A 16,202-nucleotide genomic window follows, 5' to 3' on the forward strand; every position below is an offset into this window, starting at 1 on the left:
TAGGGGTTCTTCTTAATCTTTACTGATATGACAATTTAACTTTCTCATGTGTTTTATATTAAATCTGTGGGTATTTCAATTTTTTTTTTTTTAAAACTTAAGTTTAGTAGAGTTGTGTTTAAACTGATTTTGCTTGGACCTTTCCCGTTAAAGAAATCGTTGTTGTTCATCTACGAAAAGCATTGTACAAGCAAAAGTTTGCTTCCCCATTTTACTAGTTCATCATTGTATCAATGAGTGGTAATATGTACGAACAAGGAAAGGGGAAGGGGTGACGAAAAAGTATATCCCATTTAAAGAAGACGACTAACTTAAGAAGTGCATAGGGGGAGGGGTAAAAGAGTTTTTAAAATTTTTCTTTTCTTTTTTTGATCTTTAATTATCCTTTATTTAATTTTATTTAACAAAAATTACCTGTTGTAGCATGTAAATTTCATCAAGAGATTTTCTAGGAAAACATCCCTAAAGTTGAGATTATTTAGGGTTAATCAAACGGTGGGATTGTTATAAAAAAAGTTGGTGAAAGGTGGGATTATTCTAGGTTACTTTTCCATGTATTACTTTTAATATAAATAAATAAATACTTGTAGATACACTCACACAGAAAAAAACTTACTTGAAAGTTTTCAAGCTTCAACTTCTGTAGGATTTTAAGGGTAATGGTCTTTTCATCATAACTGAGCAAATAAAAAAATAAACATCAGTGTAAGCAATTGGGCAAAGTATAAATCATTGATTTATCTCTACATAATGAATTATTAGATTCGAGAAAAAAGGATATTCGTAAACAAAATCATTGATTTATCTCTACAAGTAAATGCACTCTCATATTTTAATCCACACTCACCTACGTTCTTGTTTTATATTCTCTCTTCCCTCCAAAGTTACCATCAGCTCTACCTGACCACCCCACACACCCAAAATACAACATTCAAAAGAATCTTATATATCTTAAACATTAGAAAGTATCCCCAGATAATAGATTCCACATCCCTGTCAATCATGCTGTACTTCATATTCTTGGTAGGCAAATGAATATCAATCATACCCAAAGAAACCCAGAATGCTAACAAAAAGCCTCAATACATTATCATATTACTGTCCAAACACACCTAAAAGTTGGCAAGGCAAAGAATACTACTAAGTGAATATCCATAAGGCCATAATACGAGCAGCAATCATATTCATATTCTTTGCTACTAATTGATAGGAAAAAGTGAAATTCTTCATCCTATAATGACCATTGTCAAAAAGAATCCAATATAGCAACAAACAATTTCATTTTGGCAGAAAGTTGGGTAAACGAATCAAAGTTTTGACAAAACCTTCCATCCATGGCCTCTGGCACTAGAAGTCCAAAGCGATCCACAAATTCAGCATAAGTTCTTCTGGTGGGATAACCAGCGAGACTTATTCGCACTGCTTCCAAGACACCCTGCATAGAGAAAAAAACATCAACCACTTTAAATATGATATATAAGAACAAAAAACAAGTCATGAATACAAAGACTAGGAGAAAATGCAATTAAAAAAGAGAGTAGCTATTAAAATTCCCACATCAAATGAAAAGATATCAAAAGTAAAGTAACGGAAAAAAAACTGCATAACCTCAAGCGGAAATAACCTCAAAAGTGTAACAATAAACCACATTAAAAAGATACAAATAAAAGCTCTCGCTATAGTAGAACCACAATGTGTTTTATTTTGCATAATGCAACAAACCAATGTATAACATTCAGACTAAAAGTTATTTGTTAACAAATGTGTGAAAAAACAATGTGGGAACAACTAGGTAGTACTAGTCGTAGCTACAAAAGCAATTAAAAAGAGATATTTGGACCTATCAAGATGTCCTCACAAGAGGAAAAGAATCTCAAAGTTTATCCTATAGGATATAATTTTCTAAAGAACTAGAGCTTTTACAAAACTATTTTTTTCCCTGATTTAGCTATATAGTAGGTTCATAGGTTTTATGATTTAAAAAAGTCTAAAATAAACTTAGTTTACTATAATTTATTGTACACCTACTAGCGAGTCACTTCACTTCCATTTGCATCACGTTAAATTAGCCAAATAATCAACCTTCTTCTCCATTTGTAAATTTTGCTCGCCTTTTTCTTCCTTCCTTATTCTTCTTCCTCAACAAACCTCATTTTTTCTTTCTCGTCTGCAAATTTCAAAGTTCAATCCTGGACATCTGTAGAATATCAAGTTCTATATGTCGGTTTTTAGTAACCCTAGCTCGAAATTTAGGTCAGTTTTTGTTATTGATTTTGATGTGGGTTTTGTATAATTTGATAGTATGATTTGTTTTTGGTGTACGCATCATCCGGTTTTTCGTCATGAATTACCTGGTTTAAGTTGTGTAAATATCATGTTGACTGCAATAGCAGAACTAGAAATTTCAAGTACCAACTTAAGGGAGAAAGGAAGCAGTGATTAAAGTACAAGCAAAGAAGTCCATTATCTTTCCCACGACCTTTTTTGTCATCGAACAATAGCAACAACAGCAAGTATATAGATATCTACTATCTTTCTAAAGGATATGGATAATCTACCACTAACCTTTATCCTTTTGATTTTGTCCTTCTTTTACTTCAACAACAATTCATTTCTTAATTATCAAAAAACGTGCACAACTAGAATTAGTTAATTATGGAATTAAGATAGACAAATCTGATAATTACCAAAGTATTCTCAATTATATTGAATTTAAGTAATAAACAGAATTGGCAAAGCCTATACGCTCAATTGGTAGAGCACTATGCTTTTGCATAGAAGATGTGTTCAACTCCTACGAAGGCTAATTTAGTGTTTTCTTGTTTGCTATTTGTTCTGCTTGAGTGAATGCTGGTTACTGTTCAACTCCAGTGTTCCAGCACGCCACCGTTCCGCGTTTGGGTACGGTCGTCCCCGATCGGAAAACGCCCTAGTGTCCCGCGTTCCGGGTAACTTGCTCACATTGTTTAAAAAAACATTAAGCAGTAGTAACCTATATATTCAGTTGTATTTACCCTTAAGATTACATAGCAGTAGCAGTATAGCACCATCAACAATAATTAGCTTCCCCAAACACAATTTCACAAATGATGTGAGCTCACCATCATTCTTTTTCAATTATCAATTACCTTAAAATTGAGGAGTTGAAGTGGTTTAATTTCCTCAAAATGTGCTTTCTTTAGAAGCCAAATGAAAATCGATCGAAATTTAAAGTAAAGCAAAAGAAAACAATAAAATTAATTACCTTTATCTAAATCAAATTCTTCAATTGCTATATTTAAGTCTAACATATTTACCTTATATTCAATCAAAATCTTCATTTGATTTCGATTGAATAGTGATGAATGAAGAATGTAGAATGAAGAGAAAGAACCAGAGCAAAGTGTAAATTGAAAACGAGAAGTAGAGAAAAAGAATAGGTTGAATGTCAAAACCTTTTCTTTGAAAGGAATAAATCTCACATGACTTGTACAAGTCTAGTCACAATGGTTGCACAATATAATATTGTGGACCTTGTCCACCAAAGATTTCTTATGATTTTGGTTGTTTGTTAGTGGGAAGATCAACAACATTCCATTACCCCAATGCCATTAAGTGGCTCCCACCTAGGGTGGGATTTGGGAGTGTCGAGTGTACGCAACCTTACCCTTATTAATGATAAAACTAACAAAGAGGTTGTTTATTTACCCATGGTAGCAAACGTTATGTGCAACACACTTGTATTACTTAAATAAGAGTTAAGAAACATAAACAAAGTAAAAATGTCATGTGTAACGTCGTGTGAACTATAGAAAGTCAAGGTGCATAAAAACTAAGAAACACACTTTACTAGTACTAATAGAATCATAAACATAGTATAAACTAGCTGGCAAGCAATATTACTTAAATAAGTTTCCTGCTTCTTATGAAAACAACAGGATTAATCAAAAACATCGCATCTAAAAGCATTTCAAGCAGACAATAACATTTTGATACTAACCCCACAGCGCAGTTGATGTAAGATGCTCCGGTTCTCAAAAATATGAGGTCGATTTAATGAGTTTGGCTTGATACAACGAATATAGTGAGGTTCCGTACAGCTAAGGGTCTCCATCAACGCTTGAAGTTGTTGCTATACAGAAAAGATAAACAAAAGACCATTGGCAAACTTAGTTGTATGGTCGTAGTAGTCAATCATGAAAGGCGCAAAATCACAAATAATTTTATAAAACTAATTAAAATCAAGGAAATCAGTAGGGCTCATGTTTAGTTCACCTAGCAACCCAACATTCCATTACCCTAATGCCACTAAGTTTAGTATAGTTTACATATCAATTAGAGTTGTTCATAGGCGGGCTAACCGCTTGGCTCGACCCACCTGGCTCGAAAAACAGGTGGTCTTGGACACCGTTTTTTTTAAAAAAAAATAAAATTTGGACGGGTAATACCCGCCTAACAATATTACCGACTATGCGAGTAAAAAGAAAATTGCTCAGACCAATTGCAAAAACTGCAAGAGTTGCCTAACTTCTTTAACATGCTCTATAAACAGCATACCTTAAACCTTAAGGATACAGAAGAAAACTTATATGATGATTGAGATGTCTCCTCAGACATTGAAGGAAAAAGACCGGCAATCAAGGGGCACTTAGAGGAGGATAAAACGTGACAATGTTCCACAACAACATAATCACGGTTTTTATCGAGAAATGTCTCAGTTTGATAAGTAACCTGCAGTAAACCCGAGACTAGGTTATATAACACTAATATAAGCAAAGCAAAACTGAAAAGAGCCCTAAAGAATTAAAAGAAAAATCGAAGCAAACATTGTCATACTAAACATACCTTGCCAGCATAATGAGAGACAGTGAAATCTGTACGTGAGAATTTTTCCTTCTCCAGCCTAGGGTGAGACGGAAAATTTTGAAATAGCTTGGTAGTAAATGTCTCATGAGTCGACTTTGGAAACATACTGCATTTATAAAGCAACACACAACGGGTGAAAAATGAAAGAGAAATTACGTAACACAGTAAACACCCATAGATAACAAGAATTATATGATATACCAAGCTTCATCCAGAAGAGCAATAATCCCAATTGGCTTCTGCAAAATACATAAAAAGCAGTGTTTAAGAAGAATAGAGTAGTGATCACAACGCATATCAAAACATCATAAAGAATGCAATATATAGACAGAAAGAAGTTACAAGCACCAAAGTGACCACCCAAAACCTGTGCCCTCAGGCCTGTATAATTTATGCTCCTATGTATTTCAAACTTGTAAGAAACCACACAGAAAAACAGAAATGTACCAAACTACTTCTGATTGCCTTCTCAGGTTTTAGAAAAGATAATAACATCAACGAAAAAGTAGGAACAAAACATACCTTTATGAAGTAAAAGGGAAAAAAGAGCCATTTAGAAAAATGAAATTTTCATTAAGGGGCATAATAAGAAGCCAAAACAAAACACATTGGGAAGTAGCACCTTTTCAATCAAGTCAAGAACATCCTGATTATCAACAAACTCAATATAGCTCCAATTGATCTCTTCTCTATTATACTCTTCCTGCTCCATCTTAAAAACATGCTGCAAAAGAGAAATAAATTACATACTTAAGTGTGAAAATCACTTCTATACCAGTTGAAAGATTTAGTGCAACACCATGACAGACCTCATTAAAGTGTTGTTGGAGCTTTTCGTTGGCAAAATTGATACAGAATTGCTCAAAACTGTAATCACAGCATTAATCATCTAAGCATGTGCAAAGAAAGATAAAACATCATTCCAAATATTAAAATTGGGAAGCATCACAATAAAGGCGTAGTATTATCAAATATCGCGGTTGTTGTGGCAAAGAATTTGATAGGCAAACTGAATAAGAATTTGATAATATGATTGGACAGGAATATGATAACTCTTTAACTTATTCACATATCTCATACAATATAGTACATGATCTTAAAATGCAACTAAATATCTTTCATTAAACAAAAAGTTGTCTTATATACTACCTATAACCCGTCATAAATGAATTTTTATTTCATGTAGTTTGTTCAATTTATGCAAAGTAACATAAGCATCTTTGCACAATTTGTAAAACATAGGGTTATGAATTTCAACCACATTGCATGATTTGAAATTTACCTTATTTCTATAAAACGGTTGTTCGAGTCTTGTGTTAAACTCTTCCACTATTGAGTATTGCAGGCATAAAAAAAACTCATAAAATTTACTGCACATTCATGAATAATCAAACATTCATATTTTACTCTACACTTATATTGATTTAGACATTAATAAAGGGTGAGAAGAGAAAACCATGTTAAGAGTGAAGGCAAAAGACAAATTTTGTAACTTCAACGCAAATAAGAAAAATGGTCAATATGAGCAGCTTATAACACTCGCCTTGTATGGTACACTTTTTTTATTTAAGAAAAATATTATTAATGAAGAAACATTAGTACAATACAAGGATGAGAGATCTCTCGAAATTTCAGCTATCTAACTACATTAGTATATAGCACTCTCTTATGCGAAGCTCATTTAAGTATCAAATATCAATATTTAAACTTCAAAGAGACCATTGGCTTTAGCCCATAACAAGGCTAAAAACTTTGCCTCGGCTAAAATAATTTCTAAGGGCAAGAATCGATCATGGTTTTTATTGACTTGTAAAAAGCATACGAGAATTATTTTGGTATGGCAATGACAAAGAGATGAATTTTCAAGAAATACATTAATATAGTACAAGATATGTATCTAGAAGTAAAACCGAATATTAAGAAGTGTGAAATGGCAACAGAGGATTTTCAAATCACGATTGGCCTTCATCATGGCTCGGCCCCAAGCCCCATTCTTTTCACAATGGTCCTAGATGAGATGACTCAATTGATACAAGGAGAAGTGCCTTGGTACAGGTTGTATCCTGATGACATTGTTTTAGAAGATGAGACAAGGGAGTGGGTGAATGCTAAGCTCGAACGATGGAAACAAGAGTTGGAGTTATTAAGTCGGAGCAAGACAGAGTACATAAAGGGTAATAGCACCAACGAGTTAACGAGAGGCAATATAAAGTAGTATAGAAAGAAATCGCTTCCAATACCCTGGGTCTGAAAAGCATTGACTTTGAAATGCTTTGGAAATATTGAAAACCTTTTGACTTAAGTCAAGTATGACCTTTCAGTTACAAGTTTAAAAGTATCTTATAAAGGCTTTTACATTTTAAAATGAATTTTTACAAACCAAGGTTTTATTAACTTGTTTACATAGACTAGTTTGATTTTACTGAGCAGATACTATGTTTTTGCGTATTCCTATTCAATTGTTTTGTTTTTAGAGTAAACACGCATGCTACATCGAAGGAATGCTGGAGGAGGATCTAGGATTAAACCTAAGATGGAGTAGGACATCACAATTGTTAATTAATGCTTTTAATTAGAGATACTTTTATTTATTGAAGTTGTCATTTGAACTTTTGGGTTGTAAAATATGGTGTAATTTTCTTTATTTTGGACAGTTAAGACTAGTGTTTCAATTATGTACCTTGTGATCCATTTGATTGGTTTAGTCCAGGTGTTTACTTGGGCGTTGGTTTACTTTAGTAGCCCCTATAATTGTTATGGCAACGTTGAACTTTCGCTTGATTAATACTGAATTCAAATTAATCTTAAACCACATAATTTATGTGATAGAGGTGTACCCTTAAAGTTTAAGGATAAGTTTTATCGAACGGCCATTAGCTCGACACTACTACATTGATCAGACACTACTACATGGATTAGAATGTAGTGCTTTTAGAGAAGACCATAGTAGAAAGATAAGAGTAGCAAAAATGTAGCTTCGATGGATGAGTAGGAGAACTTGAGGAATAGAATTCAAAACAAAGACATAAGAAAGGGTTTAGGAGTTGCAAATATTAAGGAAAGTATGAAAGAGAATTGTTTAATATGGCTTGGGCATGTGGAAAGATGGGATATTAGCGTACCGGTAAGAAAGATAAAAAAAACTATAGCTCAGGAGACTTAAAGTGTGGGCCTGGAAGATTGAAGATGAGTTAGAGGACAAGAGTAGAAAAAATTATAAATCACCTAGACTTATAAATTCCAATGGTAAAAATGAAAATGGATGGAGAAGAAGAATTTGTGTGCACAACCATTGGAACAGATTTATTGGTTCATTTGGCCGAACCAAATCTTTCGAAATTAAGGCTCTGACATTGTTTCTGTTGTATCAAATATAAAAAAAAGAATTCTTATTTCAATACCACCCTCTTTTACTCTCTTAACTTCCATAAATTAATTTTAAAACCACCACTACACCCTTCTTAACCTCCCTTAACTATACCAGACCCTTCTTAACCTCCCTCAACTATACTACACCCTGCTTAATAACTTTCCTCAACTATTTCTTCTACCACTACTCTATTACTCACCTTATATATACGTAGTTTCAATTTCATTTCTCATAAGATTTTATTTTCCTATCATTCCTTATTCATTCTTTCTTTTTCTCAATCTCTTAATTAAATTCTTTACAATCATAGTCAATCAAAAAAATTACAAGAAATAATACTATGATCATTTCTGGAATATGATCAATGAGTAAAAACTGATGGTACAAAGATGACATTGGCAAATGAGTCTACTTATTAAGTACGTTACGATTTGATCTCATAGATTGGGAAATAATTTTATTTCATTCTTTGAAAAATGTACAATGTATCCTTGTTTTACTTATTTTTAATATTAAAACATATTAATTAATTAAAGTGAAACATGAGGAAAATGAAGGTCTTCCACTTGTTGTAATTAGAGTGTTGGTTGGTATTGTTGTCGACAGATTTTACTAATACTTTGTACAAATAATGTTTGGTCTTCCTTCTATTTGTTGTAATTCAAGTAAGAGGGTGTGCATACTAGGTGCGCACCCAAGACTACTCTTTTAATCATGATTGTTTTAGGTGTTGACCTTCTTGATGAAGTAAACATAGGGGTAAAGCCTCAATCTAACGACGTTCTCGCTCCCAAAGAAATTAATAATTGAAAAATGTGATGCTCATAATAAATCTCATATTAGACAAATTGACATATGTGACATTATCATAGAGGTAAAAAATGGTAACTCATCTCAAATATACTATTTTTTAAAAATTATTTTCAAACTTAATTATTTTATGAAATGAAGTAGGAACTCAATTTTCTGATTTTGGTAATTTTCTCCCTTGCTTTCTAGCATTCTATTTGCAGGTAAATGACAATTTGGAAACGCGCAATGACGTTTACTTAGAAATCAGTTATAAAAGTAAATTAATTTTAGTATAAATATTTCAATTTTAGTGGTGCTAAAGTTTAATAACGATTAAAATTGGGTTAGAAACTACTCTAAGGTGTGAGACTTGTTTAGTTTGGTTTAAATTATTAAGTTATGTTTTAAGTTTGTTTAGCCTTACATTTATTTCTTAGAAATTGATATGGTGGTAACTCTTTCAGAACGAGGAATTGGTTCATGTTTTTCTCTTTAAAAGTATTCTTAAAACTTGGACCTAATTATAGGGGTGTTACATTCACATTACTAAATTAGCAATAACCCCATGTCATTGAAAAAACTATTGAATTATAAATGAAAAGGGGTGTTTATGTGACAATAGTATAATTAAAACACTCTAGAAAGATAAAAGAAACAAATAAGGGATATATTAGTTGAAAAAGAAAAGGGCGAATAGCAAGAGTTCAAGGAAAAGGTCAAAAACAAGGATAAAGGCGGCGATTCCAATATGCACATTCCAAAACCTTTCGCTTTCTCTTGTGTAATCTTCTTTGAGGAGATGTCTTCTTTTTTTGTTCTTCGTTTCTTCTCCTTTTCATTTCTATATTTCTTAAAAATTATAATCTAGGGCGTGAGCTAGGGTTCAATTAATTCGGAAATTTAACAAACATGAGTCACTAGCAGATTGGAAATGCATTTGAACAAATTGAATCAGAAAACGCATCAGGGAGGACCAAATGAGGTAACACTAGAAAAAAAAACTCACAATAGAGTCTCAATTCGAGAAAGAGGCAAAACGCACAACTATGCCACATCGCATAAAAAACCGCTCAGTTTTATATAACCAACTTCTAATCCCTTAATTTATTTATAAATTTTGATTTGGTTAATATAAATATAAAACTAATATTGAAAAGAATCACAACACATCTTACTCAACTATGTTTTGATTATAGTTAAGAATAAAGTGAAAATCAAAGTTGATTGAAAGAAGTATGAAATGAGAAACAAAATAGGATAAATATAGATAACTGAAGGGAAAAAATATAGAAACACAATTTAAATAAAAAAAAAAAAGAAAGGCTTACCTGTTGTGCTTAAAGCACTCAAAGCCATATATATCCAAAAGTCCAATTTGTACACGACATTTTGGATCTTGCCCAATAGACTTATTAATCTTCTCAACAAGCCTGCAAAATTCCATCAACATCCAAGCTCTATTCAATTCCCCTGATCACAACTTGCTAATACTACATTAGAATGTAAGGCATACCAATCAAACAAACGAGAATAAACAGTCTTAGCCAAAGCATCACGGCTAGCAAAAGCAGCATTACAATCCAAAGCTTTGACAATGGTGCCCTCACGAGTTTGAATTGATCTTGTACAAAGCGACGAAAGCAAAAGATTGACATCACATCTGTACAGCATAGTAGCTCATAAGCTAAGAATGGTAATGCACACAGAATAACCACATATAACAAATTTTGTTTCATTATATGATAGTTTTTTTAATTATGGAAATGACTTACTTGAAAAGATCGGCAGCCATCTGAAGATGGAAACTAGATGTCTGGTCCTTTATTTTTGAGGAGTCATGCTCTTTTCCGGGAGAAAATTCAACGTTACCCAAATGCAAAATAGCAGCCAACGCACGAAATATTGCTTCCTGTAGAGAATTCATTAATTGAAACAATGTGAAATAAACAAAACTGTGAAAGCAAACAAACCATCTTTAACCTGTTCGTCCTCGCTTATGCCAACAATGGTCATTGCCCTTCGTGTTTTCATGTATTCTTCTTGATTGCTGACCCCCTCTAGTTCATATATCTTACTCTGGTTTAAATAATGGAATTGGCTTGCATGTTTAAGCTTGTACCTCTCTGAATCCTGTATACAAGTCGAAAACAGATGTTTTTACTCATCACTAGAAGAAGAAAAATGCCACTAAATAATGCATATTTAGTATATGCAGATACTTACTAACGGCAAGGGGAGCATAGTAATCAGATATTTAGATCATGAGATTCAATCGAGTTCCACCCAACAAAAGTGAACATACATGTTACAAATGAAATTACAGCAATAATGACAGACACGTGTCAATTAAATATGTCACACCATCATACCACTGTACATTTTCAGATGATAACTATCACAAGCAGAGCAGAGTTCCAAAAAAAACATTAGTGTGATAGCAACCCACACAATGCAAATTATATCCGCAAATTTCAATCTAAAAAATGATGCTTTTGCATATTCCAATTTAACCAACCACAGTAAGGTAAAAACAAACATATTTAGTTCCAACAAATAAAGCCGCTCAGAATTTTCTGGATACAGTAGCTATCCATCCTAGCTTCGTGCCGTTCAAACTAATAAAGAAACCACTTGGTACAGTTTGACAATTCTATTTGGTGTAGCATTACATACATTACATTACCCTGTTTGCACTTGACCCTTGCTAGCAAACACCATTTGCAACTTCATTAAATAATGAGTGCACATGATTTAATGAATCATTTCAATCTTCATATGGTACCCTTTTACTCAAAGATTTCGCCAAAATTCCATGTAGTTTAGTTAAAAGCGTAGGTGTCATTGATGTGATTGAGTGACCCATTAAGATTGAAGAAAATGGTTACTATAGAGGTCGATTTTAGACCTCACCATTGAGGAACTCGAAGGTTATTGACCTCAATGTTCATTAAATATCCTGATTAGTTAATCCAGTAAGATCAAGTCATTAGATTGAGTGTTTACTTATCTTTTTCTTTACTTCAAAAAAAACTTAAAACTGGAATTGTTTAGTGCCGAAGTAGGCGTCCAAAGAAAGAGTTTCTTTTCTTTTTGGCTATAAAGTCATGAATGAAAAGTTGTGGTAATATCGGTCTAGATACTATGAATTGTAACTTCCTATTTTAGGGTTTTAAATTTTTGACGTGGTGGAAAAGGATAGGGCGTGAAAAAATTAAGCCAAGATCAAAAGCGCGGCATTATTAAGATTGAAGAGTCATAAGCCCAAAACTCAACGCAAGCACAAGGGTCAAGGGATCTAAACGAAGAGCACTACTAGGCCTTATAGCGAGTATTTGACTATTACTCACATCTAGACCATGTCGGATTCCTATTCAAAATTCAAATAATCAAGCCCATTATTTTTTAAGTCCGAATCATGATGAATTCAAGTTCAACAAAACTTAGGCCAAGATGGATCAAGATCAAAGTCAAGAAGCCAAAGGTGGTGTGATCAGCAAGCTAGAAGCACCTAAAAAAAATATTAATAAATCTGGATTTCAATCACAAAAAGTTAAGTACAAGTGAATACAAAGTGGAAAGGTGCGATAACAGTGTGATCGCAATAACAGCACAGTGATGCAAAAATGAGAGTAATGAGGTTATCGTAACACCAAATAAGGGCAAAAATACATGAAATATCCCTCGGAAGTTGGAACAGAAAACACTGGTTTTTTACACCTTTATAACGCGAAAAATATTGGTTTATTTATTTGAACATCTTTAAAATATGGCCAATGCAATATGAACCATGGATGACTACAACTAGGATATGAGAATGTAATTTGATCTTGCAGTGTGGAAAATAGAATAATTAGAGGATGAAGTTTAATGTAAATAGTCGTCTGTTGGACATGTGAAGAGAAAAATTTACTTTGATGAATTGGTAAAAAAAAGATAAGATTTTGAACAAGCCCTTGAAAAAGCTTCGAGTCAGATGTGTAGAAGGTTGGACAAATAAAGTAACCCAAGCTTGGTCTCAAGTATTTGGCCATCATGAAAAAACCCTAGCTAGAATTTTTATCTTTTCAAGCTTGTTAGACTCGGTCAAAAATAGATTTATATCTTAGAAACTAGGTCATGACTTCAGTTCATATGAACGGAATAACACACAAGTTGATGATCAAAACACCTTAAGAGCTTCACATCTTGTTTCACTTCTATTAGTCTTGGGAGAAAATTTTCATGCCATTATAGCCTTAAGCAAATTGAATGTGTTCTAGGAAACCTTAGTTCAAGTTTGTGGTGAACATGTATGGGATTTTGACCTATGTCTTGCTATTCTTTAATTCGGCAACCATCATCTGACTCTTGAATTTTCATCATCCATCAACCATTATCCACCATAAAACAAACCATAGCCTTTAATTAAACACTGACATCCACTAAGAAACCTAACCCTTTTAGTTAACCCTACAATACCAAAACACTAAATCAATTAAAACCTGACCTTCCTTTTGAAATTCCCTAAACCCTGGGTACAACTTATCCATCATAATTCTTAAATCACAAAATTGTTTCAAACTTTCCCAAAACATAAGCTTAAACCGTCGAAATAAAACCATCCTTAGCGAACCCTAACCTGAGAAACTCAAATTTCATAAAACGTGTATCACCCGCTAACTACGTCCGGTGCTACATCATGATGCCACAAAAACGTTATATGGGAAGACTAAAAGCCCCTCCTCTGTACGCTCTCGCACTACATACTACGGCAGCCACATTTCCTTGAACCCATCAGCCCATCCCACCCAATAGGAACAAGAGAAATTTAAGGCCTGCTTTGGCAAATTACGAGTTGTTATAGTTAATTACACAAAACTGCCAGTCCTCCCCCCCTCCCCCTCCATCCCTTCAGCACTAGTTTCACCCAAATTCTTTTCAACATACCCTAATCCTCTTCCACGGCAGGACAACTTTCTTTAAGATATCTAACAAAGGTGGGAGCTCATTATTTTGTCTTATCTTAGCATAATAAAACAAGACAAAAATAGTAAGACAAGACAAAAATAATAAGACAAGACAAAGTACATAAGTTCAAATGCAGAAAACATATGCTAATAATCTGAAATCTTGAGAAAGACAGAAAAACAACAACAAAATGCAATTCTTATTGGTCAAGATTTTATGTGCCAAATTCAGTCAATCACATTGATGCACAAGACAAATGATCCACAAATACATTCTAGTTCTGTTCTTAACGGCCCATAATCCATGTATGCACGTTAATTTTCCTCCAGCTTCAATAGCCTTGTCGGACATACAACGCCAGTGCCATGGCTTCACATTCATGTTAATCATTTTTTAAAAACATAAAACTAATAAACTCAATAATAGACTGCTAAGAAAATGAGTAATGTTGGTCCAGGAGAAGCAATATTCAACACTTAAATGAGAGGAACACCAATAAAACAAGCTTGAAATTTCAAAGCAAATGAAGAGTTATTCATAGAATTGAGATTTACAAACCAAAACTCAGCTAACCCGTCACAAAATATCCTAAACACGTATTCCAACAAGCCACACTGACTTGAACATCCAAAAGCAAAGTCAAACAAAGATCTAGAAAGCCAAACCAGACAACAGTACAAAAAACCAAACTTGTAAGCTTTTACTTTTGTAACCCAAAACACCATTTGAGCTACCTAATGTAGATAAAGTCGAACCCAACCAGCACTTTTGCGAAAATAATTAGTATTAATAGTACTCACTACCCATTGCCAAGATGACCAAACAACTTAAGACGAATCCCAATCTTACAAATGAAGACTTCTTCAAGGGAGCATTTGAATTAAGTACCAAAAAAAAAAGAAGGGCCCATGATTGAAAGCTTACGTACCTCAAGCATACAACAACGCTCCTCCAATTCTTTGTACATGTAATATTAAATCAGAAGCCAAAGCCCAACACCAGCACAAAAGTCAAATGAAAAAACCTAGAATACATATACATACTCCAACAATCACCCAAAAATAAATGCATAGGGCACCCCTTATCTTGAATATTATCTAACAAGATGAAAAATTAAACGCAATTTCAAAGAATAAATACAGCCTTGAGTATCACACACTTGTAGAAAGTTGACACAATTCATGCTTCAGCTCATGTATCATAAGCTTTGACTATATCTACCCAAGAAACCACCCAATCATACGCCTTCTCAATTTAGCAACAAAACAACCCCATAAATTGCCTTGATGGACTAATCATTCCTAGGATAAGGTGTCGTGAATAAAAGGTTGGGTTCTTTAGTAATAAAAGAATCATAGCACTCAACAAGAAAATGTGTCATCTTCCTAGAATGATGTATAAAGCCATCACAAATAAAACTAGCCCACCGACTTATCCTTGTCCATAGAAAACACAATACTCAACATCCTTCTCCCCAAAAGGTCTCTCGCCGACACCCAACCATACACCCAACGCAGAAAGTATATGGTTCCAATATAAAGCTTTAATCCTAGGCTTGTCCTAACACCTAAAGAAAAACGCAATCTCACAACAAGGGGCATTATCTAATGAGCTTTTCATCAAATCAATAGTAACAATGCTAATTCGTCACTCTACAATATATGTCTATCCATGAATAAACAATACATATCTTTAACTGTATAATATATTGGGAATTAAAAGAACAAGGAAGAATCCAATAATGCGAAAGGCCTAAATGAACCAAAGCACAATATAGGAAAAAAATATTCAATTAAGGCAAGAAATATAAAATAACCTTCCATACACATTTCTAATCAACTAAATTGAATAACCTAAACCTTTTGTTATTATCCAAATAAGGGTAACCATGGTCTAGATAGACTTTCTATCATACAAACAAAACATCAAACCTCGAGGACTCCCATTAACGGAAGTAGAGTGGACCATGGAAAGCAAACCACAAGACACTACTCAATTACTAGTACTCCATTTAAGAATTAAGAATTATTCATGTCAAATAACTCAACTTCCATAACATAAAATAAAGCCAAGCCTTGACTAAACCAAATCACTAAACACAAAACACATAAGCTTAAACATAATAAAGCAACCTTTAGGTGAAGGGTGAAACGAATTTTGCATGTGAAAGCTTAAATTTATACGACATGGCAAAAATATGCACTGTAAACTACATACAAAGGGATGAGGCAACATAATAAAAGGAAAC

The 16,202-nt window shown here is 33.4% G+C and overlaps 1 protein-coding gene across 1 annotated transcript in view; it reads right to left on the reverse strand.

The window, feature by feature from the left end:
- The window catches only part of LOC130804447 (myosin-15), a 50,399-nt gene that overhangs the window by 19,322 nt on the left and 14,875 nt on the right, over positions 1–16,202 (reverse strand). The window contains exons 7-18 of the mRNA XM_057668879.1: positions 10,988–11,137; positions 10,780–10,916; positions 10,521–10,667; positions 10,336–10,437; positions 5,655–5,712; positions 5,468–5,569; positions 5,047–5,084; positions 4,825–4,951; positions 4,537–4,710; positions 3,980–4,111; positions 1,326–1,435; positions 617–677 (exon numbers count right to left, since the gene is read on the reverse strand). Coding sequence (XP_057524862.1) covers positions 617–677; positions 1,326–1,435; positions 3,980–4,111; positions 4,537–4,710; positions 4,825–4,951; positions 5,047–5,084; positions 5,468–5,569; positions 5,655–5,712; positions 10,336–10,437; positions 10,521–10,667; positions 10,780–10,916; positions 10,988–11,137 — 1,338 coding nt within the window. The remainder of the gene's footprint in view (positions 1–616; positions 678–1,325; positions 1,436–3,979; positions 4,112–4,536; positions 4,711–4,824; positions 4,952–5,046; positions 5,085–5,467; positions 5,570–5,654; positions 5,713–10,335; positions 10,438–10,520; positions 10,668–10,779; positions 10,917–10,987; positions 11,138–16,202) is intronic.

Source organism: Amaranthus tricolor, chromosome 17, assembly GCF_026212465.1.
Source record: "Amaranthus tricolor cultivar Red isolate AtriRed21 chromosome 17, ASM2621246v1, whole genome shotgun sequence".
In the NCBI taxonomy this organism is placed as follows: domain Eukaryota; kingdom Viridiplantae; phylum Streptophyta; class Magnoliopsida; order Caryophyllales; family Amaranthaceae; genus Amaranthus; species Amaranthus tricolor.